Source organism: Pygocentrus nattereri, chromosome 3, assembly GCF_015220715.1.
Source record: "Pygocentrus nattereri isolate fPygNat1 chromosome 3, fPygNat1.pri, whole genome shotgun sequence".
NCBI classification, from domain to species: domain Eukaryota; kingdom Metazoa; phylum Chordata; class Actinopteri; order Characiformes; family Serrasalmidae; genus Pygocentrus; species Pygocentrus nattereri.
In genome coordinates, this window is record NC_051213.1 from 38,331,936 (window position 1) to 38,347,465 (window position 15,530).

At 39.1% G+C, this 15,530-nt stretch overlaps 1 protein-coding gene across 2 annotated transcripts; it reads right to left on the reverse strand.

Annotated features, from left to right (window-relative positions):
* Positions 1-524: 524 nt before the first annotated feature.
* On the reverse strand, positions 525-15,022 carry grnb (granulin b). 2 transcript variants are annotated; one of them, XM_017700739.2, is made up of 15 exons: positions 14,898-15,022; positions 13,429-13,502; positions 11,252-11,392; positions 10,966-11,103; positions 10,613-10,708; positions 10,077-10,227; positions 9,171-9,262; positions 8,951-9,089; positions 8,403-8,500; positions 7,274-7,516; positions 5,673-5,915; positions 4,630-4,917; positions 3,822-4,070; positions 2,937-3,161; positions 525-2,270 (listed from the first exon to the last, which is right to left on the reverse strand). In XM_017700739.2, the coding sequence occupies exons 2-15, from the start codon at positions 13,429-13,431 to the stop codon at positions 2,157-2,159; spliced, it is 2,220 nt and encodes a 739-aa protein (XP_017556228.1). In that variant the 5' UTR covers positions 13,432-13,502; positions 14,898-15,022; the 3' UTR covers positions 525-2,156. The 2 variants fall into 2 exon arrangements, with proteins under 2 accessions (XP_017556228.1, XP_017556229.1); XM_017700740.2 differs by having other exon boundaries at positions 13,429-13,497; positions 14,898-14,984.
* Positions 15,023-15,530: the final 508 nt, after the last annotated feature.

The following is a 15,530-nucleotide window of genomic DNA, read 5'->3' on the forward strand; positions in this document are numbered from 1 at the left end:
GTTCTCAGTTCACAGAACTTGGAAGACAAAACAGAACCTCTGCTCTTCTTGTTCATTCACTCCAGCTCTTAACGGTGCATCTGACTGCGTTAGCCGGTACAAGTAAGAAGCCCACACAGGCACTTACGCTCCCTTGATGGAACCTAATCCCACTGGCTCCTGGCTAACCAGGAATATGTGTGTCAGACGACCTGAGTGGCCAACTGAGCTCCTAGTTGCCAAGTACTCAAAATAAATTCAAAACATTAATAAAAATGATAGCCTTTTCACATTAGCACTATTTTACTTTCTTATTCTCCTCTTTTAAGCATCTGTTTTTATCTATCCGTCAAACGACAAATGGCTGATACAGCCTTCTCCCCAAGGCCTTGTAAAAGTCGCCCCCAGATATTCCATCTATCTTCACAAACATAACTCACATACCCCTGACTCACTCACCAATCACTGCGCAACACGTGCCATAGCAACCAATCAGGGTCTTTGTTTACCAAAACAGTCGTAAATGAAATCAGTGAGTCATCAGGTAAATGGTTTTGAAGGATTTATTTTCACCTTTTCTGGTGCGATCAATCAATCTATTAATAAACATAGAAAGGAAAAAAGGGACAGTCAAAATAAAAACTCATCCAATTAAAATCAGTTCAAAATCTTGGCTCCAAAGCCAAGAAAATACATTCAATCAACATTTCATCTAGTCAAAAATACTCTACTGTAAGAGCAGATGTGCCTTTATTGTTAACTAAGTAAATGGCAGGTTCTGAGAAGAAGAAAAAAGAAGAAAATGTAATTTGGGCTCGATGCATCAGTAAAACTGCCCCATCCTCAAGTCTGGTGGAATCTGTGCCATTTCTTCATTTAATATTTGAAATGTTCCAAAAGACAGGCTGCATTATATGATTATATGTGCCTTCAAAAGACATGAAAAGTAGAATGAAATTAATTAGGCTATATTTTTCTTCATTTGAGGGATGTGATTGGAAATGGATTAGTGAGCTAAAAAGACAAACAATACTAAGCAAATCTAGAATCACTAATGTAAAACTCCAATACCAAAATAAAATCCTGATAGTAAAGTCATGCTGGGATTTGGTGACATCACAATTTGGATTAGCTAGCAAATCCAGGAAAAGACAGCCAGAATCACTATATGGAAAGAGGCCTTCTAGAGTTTGAACTATACGTTCTCTCTAGACTTCAGTTAAAACTACATGATGTAGAACAAAATTATGCATAAAAGCTAAACTCTTCAACAAATAAATTACTAAAACGTGCCTCCAATCACTGGGTTTACATTACAGACATCCATTGTTACAGGGATCTCAATGAAAAACACTAGCACAACTATCAATGACTAAAAGACAGATCAGTGTCAATGTTAATTGACCCCACTAACCTCAAAGTCAGAACGTCATAGCTAATAATGTGAGCAATTTTAAGCAAGTTGCTCCTTCACTCTGCTCAACTCTTGCTTTTTAGAGTTGGGAATCCAAAAGGCCACAGACTGTGCTGGGTTTAAGTGCACAATACATTCAGTTGTGTCTCAGTGACTCACAGAGCAAGTTTGGAATTTGGACATCTGATAGGTATTTTAAAAACAATCACAAATGTCTAGACTTCATGGAGGTCATTTTCCACCAAGAGTTGTGTCTATGGCCATCTACAAATTTGTGACTACACACAAGTGATTTCGGCATGGAAAAGTATAAAGAAAAGAAAAAAAAAAAAAAAAAAACAGGCCAAGAAAAATGAAACCTTAATATGGTAAAGGCGCTGACAAACAGCATGATAAAGTTTTAGAAATGTGACTTATACAAGCAGCAGATAATCGGTCAAAAGCTACTTCTAGCCCATAATACACTAAAATTCTTCTACACAGCATTTCCGACTCAGGAGTGCAATGTTCTAGAACTTGAGTGTTCTGAAAATATGAACATGAAACGTGAAAATGAACATGAAAATATGACATGTCAGTTTCTTTTCAAATGAATATAAACAAACTAATCTATTCCTTAAACAGTTTCGGGAAAACTGGAAAAAAACCCAACAAAATCTAAGTGAAAGTAATTGAATGCATAGTCCCTTGTCCTAGTTTGAGTGACATTTTAACTGAACAGTGTTATGGGTACCAAGCATAATATGGTGAGGGTCCTGCTGCCCTAAAGAGAATTTCCCCACCAAGTGAGAGAAGACACTTTAGTGCAACCTTTGGTCTTGAGGTCACAGACATATCCCATAGGGCAACAGTGCTTCATGTCCTTACAACACACCGCCTAGAGAAGAAAGAAAGGGAGAAATATGAACAAATAAGAAAAATCACTCAGAGACTTGAAGTGTCTTGTTCAACAGACAATGTGCTTATGATTATGTCATTGCAGTATACAGAAACAAACTAAGGGCTGGCTTCCCACATCCAGATTAAGGCTAATCATAGACTAAAAAGAATTTCAGTGATCACCTAGTGTTTCTTCTGAAATCAAGGGTATTAATAGGGAGTTTTCCCCCCTTTTGGTGCAGTAACCATCCCCACTCCTCTGGGAAAGATTTACACTAGATATTGTAGTATTGCTGTGAAAAGTTGATTGAGCCACAAGAGCATTAGTGAGGTCAGGTACTAGTGTTGGATGATGAGTTCTAGATCACAAACGCAATTCCAACTCATCCCAAAATAGTTCCATCACTCCACAGAACACTCCTAGGTGATGCCTGCCATTGGGAATGCTTGCCTTAGGCTCATGTGTGGCTGCTCTAGAGCACCTTGTTCTATTGACAATGCTTTTCTGAAGAGATTATACAAGCTGCGTACGCAGTTCAACAACTTTTTCAGCTATGGGTGCACTTTAAGGCTGTATTCTCAAATTAGAAAGGGTGTCTAGAAGCAATGCTAGATTTTATAAACACAGTAGCTTAGTAGTAGATATTAAAATATTATATATCACCTGCTTAAATGGACAGCAGGCCCATTCCGTGTCAGACATTTTACAGCACGTTTGAGTCTCGGAGCATTGACCTGTTGCATCACAAGACATCTCATCTCCTGAGTGTGTGTGTATGACTGTGAGTGCAATGGTATGCTTTGTGGACAGTTTGATGCAAGTTCCAGCCTGAACGTCGCAGGTGTAGCCATCGGGACAGCAGTGCACATGGTCCTCACAACACACCGCCTAAACAAAGAGAGACACTGTAGGTGCATCTCTACACACAAATGTACCTTTGGTTTCAGCTGTAACAAATAAAATTGAGACATTCAGAATTGTTTGATGTGAAATGGCTGTTCTTCTTCATAATGGTGGTGAGAAAAACCGGTAGTCACATTGTGTACAATGCAAATAAAACCATTTTATTTGCTCTCCAAAACCACTTACATGTGTTCTGAGGTGAAATTTAGAAGTATGTAGACTGATGTAGTGCGGTTGTACCACTAACTAGTCTAGCACTCTAGCTAATGTTAGCTAGGTCTACAAACAATGAAAATAAATTTCTCTAACAAACATGTTGGCACGTCATCCACTGATAAGAAAATAAGACAAGCCCTGATCAGCATCCAATGGGACACCTGATAGCTTTGAGAGCACATTAGCCTATTTTAAAAAGCCACCTGTCCCAGCTATCATTGGGCAGAAGGCAGGATACATCCTGGACAGGTCGCCAGTCCATCTCAGGGCATACATTTATACAGATAGTTGTATATCAAAATTAGTCGGAATGCACATTCCTATTCTCCACCATGAATACATTTAGAAAAAATTCAAAATACCCCTTTCAAGAGGGACAGTTATATGCACAAACATGCATCTGACAAGTGAAAAATGTAACACACACACCTTGACATGCGGGCAGCAGCCCCACCGCCCTGTAGGTAATCTGCAGCAGGTACTACCCGTCGGGCAGCTAGTAGTGGAGTCACACTTCACATTTTGGACTTCATTCATGGCCTCTGAGCCAACAGTAACTTTGGCCTCCTTCTTACGGAACCATGCAAACTCAAGGTGGCCTTTAATGCAGGTGGACATCTTTGTATTGCAGGTGTAGCCATTAGGACAACAGTGATCACCATCCCCACAGCACACAGCCTGCACAGAGAGAGAGGGGAGACAAATGATGCAATTTTAAAAAAAAAAATGTTGCTGTCATATCAAAACTGCTTTTGATTAAAAAAGTGATTTTTATGAGAGGGATAAACTATTCACAGTATTTAAAAACAAAATATTCTGATACATATTGTATATTGTGAAAACACGATATTTTCATCATCTTGCTCACCTCTGAGGATGGGCAGATGGTTTAAATTACACAAACCACATTTAAGTGTGTTCCCTGTAGACAACTTGTTAAAATATTTTCACAAAAAAAAAAAAACTTTTTCATAAAGATGGTTACTAATCATAACAGAGCAAAGATATTTCTTGTTTGCATAAATCCTACACAACAACATGTATAACTAATCAAAAATCTTTGAAAGTGGTAAATAATGGACCATAACTTCACATATACACAGGCATACAATGGCGTCATCATGCCTTCCCCTAGCCTTCTTCTCTTTGTGCATTGTAATGGTTTATGTAGCATGTTTGTGTCTGAATGTGTGTATGGTGTACTGGGCTACGTGTGTCTGTACACAGTGTTTCTAACCTGAGGCAGAGGACAGCAGCCCCATTTGTGGAGTTCTCTCATGTAGCAGCAGGTATTGTCTTTCGGGCAGCTGGATTGTGCATCACACTGTCTGTGCTCAGTGCCCGCCACTGCTGAATCAGCATTAGCATCGGCCTTAGCGTCAAAGTGCTGAGTCATGCTCAGCGGTGCAGGCTGCTTCTTGAACCACAGCATGCGGGGGAGGGAAGGGTGCTCACAGGATTTGTGAGCAACATCGCATTTGTAGCCCTGAGGACAGCAATGCTCGTGGTCATCACAGCAAACAGCCTAAAGTGAGAGCATGAGAGAGAAAACAAGTAGCTAAAATACACATTTCATCAGAAAAGCATCTCACAGGCATACTTAACCTCTACCTTCTACATTCTCTTGGAAACTTCGTTTTTTTTTTTTTGTTTGTTTTTTTTTTTTTAAATGCCCACAACCACCCCCTGAAATTAGTGGGCTTAGTTCTAGTTCTATCTTTTTTGGTTTTCATTTTTGAGTTTAATATGGATCCAAGATGATGATATTCCAGAAACTGGTTACTTTCGATGCTGTACAGCTGGGTTAGATGTGAAATGGTTACAAAGTTTTTATTCTTTCTCAGCAACAGCCTCTTGACACCTGTACGTCCCTTTAGACTAGCGCCGACTTGTCTTTTCTCAGTGGAAGAATGGCTCAAGATCTGAAGCAAAAGTGGAGCTTGATTTTCTCTCGTCTGTCAAAGACGAAATCTTTAAACACTCATATGTAAGAAATGCTTCTAAAAATTCAGTCAGCGAGGACAAAAAAAATAGCCATTAAAGAAATGATTCACCCCTATGTCTACCCAAGTCTTGATTTGAAGGGAAGTGCAAGGCAATAGGCTCAAAAAAAGTATAGCAAGAGATAAAAAAAAGAACAGTTTACTGGATAAAAAGGTTAGTATATTAAAAAAAAAGTAAGTATAGCAACAATTCATATTTAACTGTCAATTCATCACTGGTCATTTGAACCCACTATACCCCTTTAGACAATTTTTTTCCTCAACCAAATGTGTCTACCTGTGGCAGGGGACAGCAGGCATAGTCTCCCGACTTCTGTCGACAGCAGGTAGTGCCAGCTGGACAGGCTGTAGTCTCATCACACCGGTCATTTTCATGTGGTTGGGCTACAGCGGGGATCTTGCTCACCCAGGGCACTGCCAAACGCACACCAGCATCACTGACGCTGTCACACGTGCCAGCAGCCACGTTACACACTGTATTGTGGGGACAGCAGTGGAGGTGGTCCTCACAGCACACAGCCTACAGACAGAAGATGAAGTGTATGCACAGGTGTAACCAAAACATAATAGAGATCACAGCTCTGCAGAAATTAATGCTTTCTAATTAACTGAGGAGATGAATTAGGTGTGTTTAAACGGGACCTATTATGCTTTTTATGCATGTCAACAGTCTGTAGTTTTACAAAGATCAAAGGACAGGCCAGAGGGAGGGACCCTCTCCAACAGAAACCACTTTTCACAGCTGCCAGAAATGCCTCATAGGAATTCCAGCCCTCTGCATTTGTTAGAATATGATGCAATCTTTAGTGCGGTCTTTAATGCCCATCTACTGGCAAGCTTGGCACACCCTCACATAACACGCAGCAACTGGAAACCAGAAGGAGTTAATTCAGTTTTGTAGCTATGCTGAGAAGATGCTGACCTTTGGCTGGATTCACAAAAGTATCTTAAGAAAGAGAACCTTCTTAAGTGTGTTTTTTTCTTTCTTAGGAAAAAAGTTGTAAGAAATGATTACTCGTAAAATAAATAGCTTTTAAACTTTCATTTTCTTTTTTATTTTTCTTAGAATAATTGTAAGAGTAAGTGGTCTTCTTGAAAATATTAGGTTCTTAAATGTTCACACTTGTCTTAAGCTGTAAGAGCTGACAAGGTCAGCATCTAAATTTATCATGGATATTGCCTTTGCTGCTCCTGCCCATCAAGTCCATTACCCACAATTATCACATTTTACAACTAGGATTTTTTTTTTTTTCCCTGTTGGCTGTTTCTTCCAGCATCACTTCTACATCTTGTTTGCCATTCTTTTGAATAGTTTCTTTGACATTTTCCCTACATTTTGCTGCTCTGGGCAGATTAAACTAAATAACAGAAATATCCGTTAATAGAAAGTCAAAATGTTAAAAATCTTGCATCAGTTATGGTGCCGGGTAGAATGCTACGCATTATACATGAGAAAACTTAAGAAAATATTTAATATTATCTTTAGAGAGTATTTGAAAACTTAAGTTATTTTCAAGAATTGCATTTAAGAACATTCTTATAAACATTCTTAAAAACCTATTAGTGACAGAACCGCTCTGGTGGTTGACCAATCAGAATAGTGGGTAAGCCGACCAATCAAACACTCTGGCCTCATCGGGAATAGGGCTTAAAGACACAGGAGCTCTAATTCTAACCAAGCAACAGGGGGTGAATAGAGATGTACAGTATGAAAAAAAATGTGTTTCAGGAACAATGAAGCATATAAATCTACTCTAGTAGACCCCAAAAACACCAAGCTCTGCAGTACCGTGGCTCTCCCGGACTGAGTGCAATACCTCTGACAACTGGGGAATCATTTGTTTTTAATTGTGAGTCTGTGTGCAGGAGTGTATGAACCTGTGGAAGAGGACAACATCCCCAGGCCCCAGATTCCATTTTGCAGCAAGTTGTACCCTTGGGGCACGATGTGGTCTCGTCACATTTTTGGTTGATGGATTGAGAGACGCTCTGGACAGCTGGCACTTTCTCCATCCAGCCAATGAAGGGCAAAGCACCAGCAGGGTCATCACACGTCCCTTTTTCAAGGTCACAAACTGTGCCCTGAGGACAGCAATGGATGTGGTCCTTGCAACACACCGCCTGGCAAACAAACATGGACTTCACCAATGGACTTCATCAAACTGTACACACAAAGCCTTACTGTACTACAATATAATATGCAAGTAATGTGTGGCTAGGTTTGGCAAATATGAACTCAGATTTATATGACATTTTTAAATCTGTGGACAATTGTGTCAAAATAATACTTGTAAGTGCAATAAAGATTGGATACAATTGAGCCAAACCAATCTGGGCTATTTCGGGGCTTATGATGATGAAAAATTATAAAAGGTCTGTCCCCTGTTATTGATGCAATGACACACCAGTACCTGTATTCATTCCCACCCCTATGTGATGCGGTATGATACTGTGCAAAAGTCAGAACACCTTTTCATCTGTTTAATTTCCAGTCAAAACATCCATTTTTTGCCTCAAGCAAAAATTGTTTTTTTCCATTGTTTTTGGGAGGTGTGCTATCAGTTCTTCCAAGAAATCTGCTGGGATCTTTCTCCACATATCCAAAGATTCGTCTTAGAGGTTTGTTTTATCTTTGTTTTTCTTTTTTTGCATTTTCTATTTCTCACAATCTAATTAATCTCAAACATTCAGTGATGTGGAGGTCTGGACTCTCAGATGGCCAGTCCATTGTTCTGAGAACACCAGCAGCTTCTTTGTGTGATAAATAAATCCAAATACGAAATAAATATTTACAGAATTGATATTTTAATATACTGATGCTTTTGTGACACTTTACTGTTGTGTGAGTCTCTGTTATACATGTGTTCCTGTTTTTTCTGATGCTTAAATGCTGTGTGGACTGGAAATTATTGTGTAAATAGTTGTCTCTTGGTGGTCTTTCACTTTTGCCCAGCACTGTGTAAGGGAGTGCAAAATTATTCTTATTGTAAGATAATTCCATGGATACCTCTGGCAGTGGACAGCAGGCCCAATCACCATCTTTTTTCTTACAGCAAGTAGTGCCACTCTCACACGCTACCGAGTCATTACAGGGTACTGACTCCACTGCACACACAGAAAGGAGACAATATCATATATAATAATATTTTTATGAGCCAACTACTGGCCCCTGGGCTTCATCAATGTGCAATTCATACTTATTCATACTCATACTTACCCTAATTTATACATTTTTATTAAAAAAATATATAATAATAATAAAAATAAATAAATAAAATAAAATTGGGTTTTGCTGTAAAATACCGGACGAATGCAAAATCTGTCAGGAAAATGATGTGCCTCATAAGATGTTTGATGCTCTAAAGCAATTTTACTAGTTAACTTGTTTTTTTTAAGTGGGTATAAACTAGTGTCTAATTATGACAACTGCAATAAAAAGCAATGGTAATGAAAGTAATCCAGCGCTTTTGCCAGGAGCATGCATTATAGGTTATGTTTACATCACATACCCAGTCACCATCCAGTAGACTAATAAAGAAGGCGGCAGTCATTTACCTGTCACCCTCGAGCGGAAGAGAGGTGGAATCTTGGTAGCCATTGCTTTGAGTTCATTGGCTGAGATACAGGTACTGTGGACAAGGTCACAGGATGTGCCCTCTGGACAACAGTGCACATGATCAGAGCAACACACTGCCTATAGAAAGGTAGAACACACAATTACAGACAGGTGCAAACACTGGAAAAACAAGAACATTTACACACACAAAATGCATACCTTTGGCATTGGGCAGCAACCATAGCTCCCGTTTCCTAGTGGGCAGCAGGTTGCATCATGTGGGCATGCAGAAACTTTATCTGGACAATCAACTAAAGAGACAAAGACACACATCAGCTTTAGGTCAAGTGGTGCATTATCATATAACGTGCATAAACTGCAGTCTTGTGAAAGCTTGCAAATAAACAAATTAACAAAAAATATTAATAAGTGTTCTTTTGTACTTGCATCTGAATAAACATTATTTCAAAAGATAAATATTAAAAGCGTGTATACACTGGTATAGTGTAGATATTTGATGTGTCCTAGGTGACATAGAGATTTAATTTAAAGAATCACTGACAGCTCTATTGATCATTGAGGATGAAGGTATAAAACAACTAAATTCCATGGTCACACCAGACTGCCGCCTGGCTTTGTCTTGCAGGAGCAGAGCAAAACTCAAGCTTGTATGGGCAGTATTGATAAGAGATGGTTTTGGAGGGAACATGTGGTTTATTAACAGTTAACAATAGCTAATTAACTAGTCCGTGTTGTTGCAACTCTAAGAGCCAAAGAGCATTATGTTGACTGAGGAACGTTTCTCCATTTAGTGTTATTCACAAAGAAGACAGCTGGCATTCTAGGTCTCTACTGGCTGACGCTCTCCGAGTTTGGCAAATTCACAGGGTTAAAGGTTACCCAGATGAACTCAGCGCAAAGTGAAATGCAGCAATACCGGGAGCAAATTCATTTTTCACATTCTTGTGTCCTTGCCCATTTAAATGAAATGGTTTGGCAGGCAGATTTCACTGGCCTTCAGCATGCATGCAGCTTAACATCCAGAATGCCTCATATTCGAAAAAGGGTGATACAACTGATTTAAATTTTTTAAATGTATGAGAAAATTGTAAGACGATGTCATACCTGCTCTATTTTTCCCTTGTGCTCTGCGGTGTGCAGGGAATTTTTCCCTTAGAGGGGTGGAGTCAAGCATGGACGACACACACCGAGAGTGAGGTATGTCACAGGTAGTGCCCTGTGGACAGCAGTGCATTTTATCTTCACAACACACTGCCTACACACACACACACACACACACACACACAGACACACACAAACAAAAAGCAAATGTTAAAAAGACTGCAACCAACCATTGACAAACATGCCCACAATGCCTGCAGGTTATGGAAAAAAAATCCATATTATAAGTACATTCCCACATACTACAGTTCTGTTCTACAATACATTGAAAACACACTGATAAATATTTGATGCAACATGGTTAACAAGTGAAGTGCATTTTCTATTACTAAAATTATTCACATTTGTTGGATCATATGAATTCATCTGGAATCAACTGAGGTTTGGTTAGGATATTAACAGTACACAATAAAATAAAAAAAACTGATCTGTGATCTGTATTGTATGTGGCAGCCTTCTGTGGTATCAGTATTGCATACATTAGGCATAGGGCAACAACCCCAGCTCCCATCAGGTAACTGGCAGCAGGTGGTATCATCAGGACATTCAGACTCCTGGTCCGGACACACCACTGCCTGCAAGTCAAATACAAACCAGAGAGTAAAACAATGTGTCTAAACTGAAATAACTATGCAGTCATAATATCACTAAACTGCCACATTAAACTAAAGAAGCAAAGCCTTTTGACAATATGCCACATGTAGTATGGTGTGTTTATCCTTCTAACATCCTGGGTCTGATCATTCCAGCATGATATGTAATCAGTCATTGTATGACACAATGTACTGTTCATGAGAGAGGGCTGATGGATAAGTGTGCATGTGCGTAATACTTGAGGTAGACTGGACTGCTTGACGGCAACTCTCTTCACCCAGTCTAGAGTGTGTGTCTTGTTAACACATTTGGAACGCACTAGATCACACAATGTGCCTTCATAACAGCAATGCAGATGATCTGAACAGCACTCTGCCTGCAAAGACAAATACACACACATCCGCTGTTTTACCAATTATAGAACTATGGACATGTCCTTAACAATTTTTAATAACTAATAAATTACTAAATGTATGTTTAATATTTGGAAATGATAAACAGACTTGCAATGCAGTGACACTTACATTAGGGAGTGGGCAGCAGCCATACCCTCCTGATGGAGTCTGGCAGCAGGTGTTTCCATCATCACACATTCCTCCATCAGGACAGATGAGAGCACTGCACCCACTTAACACACACACCAACACCCACACTCCCTCACGCATCTGAGAGAAAGAGAAATAAAGAGAGAGAAATAGAGTGAGAGAGAGAGAGAGAAATAGAGAGAGAGAGAAAGAAAGCGAGAGAAAGAGAAAGAAAGAGAGAGAGAGAGAAATAGAGAGAGAGAAGCCTTTGGTAGACTTTTCTCCAGGCCCAGAATCCCCCAATACCTTCTCCATGCATAGAGAGACCATCTGACCATCCCAAAGGATTATTGGCGCTGCAGTTTAGTCTGACCGTGCTTAACCTATGTCCAGGAAACCGGCCTAACAATGGTAGTTCTCAAAACAAACAAGAAAACAAAAGCTTTCTGTAGTTTGTATCCGATGAAAAGCTACTGCTCATCATTGCTTATATGACCCAAACAAGAGTGAAGTAGTTTGGTGTGTACTATATATATATATATATATATATATATATATATATATATATATATATATATATATATATATATATATATATATATATATATACATACATACATATATATACATACATACACACACACACACACACACACACACACACACACACACACACAAAACCAACTGCATTTGTTTCAGTACTGCTTTCCTGCCCTTGTTAACTTTGCCTCATTATTTCCCCTCAGGGCAATCTCCAGCACCATCTTAAGGGACGTTTGATTACTGTATCACAACAACATGGAGCTGAACATGCTCAAGACTGTAGAAATGATTGTGGACTGTGGACACCCTCCAGCACTGCTCCTCCTCACAATATCCAACAGCCCTTTTCTGGGAACTACTATGTCCCAAAACCTGAAGAGAGAGACCAACATCAACTCCATCCTCAAAAAGCCCAGCAGAGGATGTACTTTCTGTGGCAGATGAGGAAGTCACCACAGGAGCTGTTGGGACCAGTTCTACACTGCAGTCATTGAATTCCTCCCGTGCACATACATTTTGGCCTGGTTTGGAGCAGCCACAGGACAGAAACAGACTGCAGGGGACAGTACAGACAGCTGAAAGCCTCCTTGTAGGAGCCAGGAAACCATTAGGAAAAAATTAAGCAAGATTCCTCTCACCCTGGGCACAACCTTTTTTAACTTTTTTTAACTCTACCCTCTGGCAGGCGCTACGGAACCCTGTACACTAGAATACTAGACACAAGAGCAGTTTCTTTCCTCAGGCCATCACCCTTAAAGACAGCTGACCAGTAATATCACCTGCTAGGCCACAGCTACTTCTCTTTTCTCTAAATACACAACAGTTTCATTCTCATACATGATGTACACTACTGTTGTTTGCACACACACATGTATATTGTGTATATTGCTTGTCCCTACATAATCTTGTTACTTGTACATTGTGTATTATTTGTCTGTAAATTATATGTACATAGTCTGTATATTATTTTCATACTGTCTGTTTATTGCTTCTTTACTGTGATATTGTGTATCATATATTGTAGTTATTATGGGATTGTATATTACATATAATGCTAGAAAGACAGCAACACCTGAAATCACATTTCTTTTGTGTGTTAACATATTTGGTTAACAAATCAGATTCTGATATTAGCACAACAGAAGGATGTTAGATGAGCCCTCAACCCGCATCTACTTCAGAACCTGCCCAGAAATCACAGTGACCTGTCACATTTTCAAAACCCCAAAATAATGGTGGACAAAGCTGTTGTAACCAGTTATAACCATACTCAGTAAACTGCTTGAAATCTTTAACATTTCAAAACCATAAAACTTGATTGGCTAGAGTTTAAGTTACAAACTACTCCATCTGTTATACTGTTGATACAACTTAATTACTTTACCCTACAGGCTTGCTGGTTGGATGGAGCAACACTGGAACACTGACTTTCTGAAAAGGTGTTCCACAAGCTCCAAGCAAATTCACATCACTCCGATCCACACTGCTCACATACTCTAACCTGATCTCCTCCAGAAAAACCTTTTGACAAATGAAACTTGTACTTAATTGCTGCTTTAACTGGAAAATAAATAAATGAAAGTTAGTCTCTGACCTGTATGTATTTCTTATATTGTGTGAATGTACAAACTTACCATAGTGTGTGCTGTCTTTCTTGAGCTTTCTAGAAACTGTGGCCCATTCAGACGTAAACTCACAAAATCCTTGTCTTGCCATGAAAAAAAAACATTAAATTAACACATTAATACATCAGTAACATAACAATACATGTTATACACACAGGCTCATTTCTCTCATTTCTTTGTCAAAAGTTCAGTCATATACAGTTGCTGCTGTAACACCTTTCAGCCATTTCCACAAGTATTTAAATGAGTAATACAGAAATATTACTGTTTCCCTGCCTTTTTAGAAACCATGGGCAGCGAGGAAGTTAAGTCCTAAGTACAGAGAGGATAAACATTTCTAAACTTGTGACAAATTTATGGTCAGCCAGCTGTACCACATAGCATAGTTGACAAAGTCAAATTTTTGGGTCTTTTCTATTAATCTGGATAAGAGGATCAATAATATAAGTATAATTTGCTACAAAAGTAGTGAAAAAGTATAGGATACAGGAGGTACATGAAGGGTATTGCCAGGCAAAATAGCACTAAAAAGTAAATGTATTTTTCCAGATTTACCACTATCAACATCACATGTCTCATCACACAACTCACTGGTGATTCTGGACAGTAAATAAACTGGCAATATTTGTGTTGTATACATTGTGACCCCTGGTTCCTATCACAACCACTGTAAAGAACTCTGTAGAGTTCTGTAATCTATAAGTGTCTCTACAATGAACCAAGTCACATCAAACCACACTAAATGACTTTATCTACATATCAACGAGTGAACACTGCAAAGATATCAAATAAATGTGGAAACTGCTGTGACCCTCTTCTCTCTCTTAACACAGAAGTGAAACCAATGTCCGCTAGTAAAAGCACCCAGCTGTCTATCTACGATGAGTCTGTGGTTTGGGGTACAGGAGGTTCAGCACTTTCCAGGTGTTTACCACATAAACGATGAGTGCTTTTGAAACCAAGTCAGTTATTCGGTAGCAGCATCATCACATTCTTCATGAACGATTAACGTTAAATCACTTTATTATCAAGGCGAAACGGAACATATTTAAATCCAGTAAATCCCCGACAGTAGTAAGTATGTTAAGACTCCGCAAATACTTCTGCCAGTCTGACACCGTTCGGCTCTCAGTATCTCAACATGAGCTCAAACGTCAATTATTTTGTAGCGCACTGAAGAGCAATACTACTCTGCAACTCTATGGACTAATATCAAACATTACTGTGAAATTATTATATCGTTTTACAGAGTGCCTTTGAAAAACAAATCGCTCCCTGACGTTATATTCTCTCTGTTAATGTTCACCACTCTAGCAGGCTAACTGACGTTAGCTACATTGGTTTCATTGTGTTGGAGCACAAACTGCAGCGTTAGCCAACTCAAAGCTAGCTATATGGCTGCTTAACCACACGAGTTAACCAACAAACGCGCTTCGACAGCACTGGTAATATAAAAATAACTTAAAAGAACCACTTACCTGGTCGGATGGTGAATAAAAAGCCTCACAGATTATTACGGAGCTTTTCAAAAAGTCTTGAGCTAAAGTGCTGAACGCAGTCAGATGACCTATCACGTGACTCAGCTCATGTCATGTGATATGATGTAAATGTTTGTAATTTGTGTCCGCGGTGTATCACAACACTGTGATATTTTACTTTACATATTTAATTCTTCATAGCCATGGGTGGTTTATTTGGTCAGTGTTATTAAAGGTTTTTTATTTATTTATTTATCTTAATAATATTCACTTGTATGTTGCGCGACTGTCTGTGTCTGTCTGTTTGCCCTGCGATGGACTGGCGATCTCTCCAGAGTGTATCCTGCCTGAGGGAGGGAGGGAGGGAGTGTGTGTGTGTGTGTGTGTGTGTGTGTGTGTTGCTCAATGATCCATATTCACCAAAGCTGCGTAAAGCGGATGTACAAATTTTATAAGCACACTGGTATCAACAAATAAACTATTTCATGTCCCATTTAAAAATATTACACAGTACTTTTGTTTTATATTACTGAAAACGAAGCAATACAAATCACAGCCAGTGCAGCACCTCACACACTGCAATAATGCAGAATTATCCGTTATATTATGAAAATAATCACACTACACAATCGC

Bases quoted from the DNA above. Each gene is read 5' to 3' on its own strand.
- grnb (XM_017700739.2), bottom strand. The intron at 10,709-10,965 runs GTATTACGCACA...TTTGACTTGCAG, and splicing joins AGCAGTCCAGTCTACCTCAA to GCAGTGGTGTGTCCGGACCA. The intron at 4,071-4,629 runs GTTAGAAACACT...CTCTCTGTGCAG, and splicing joins GCTGCTGTCCTCTGCCTCAG to GCTGTGTGCTGTGGGGATGG.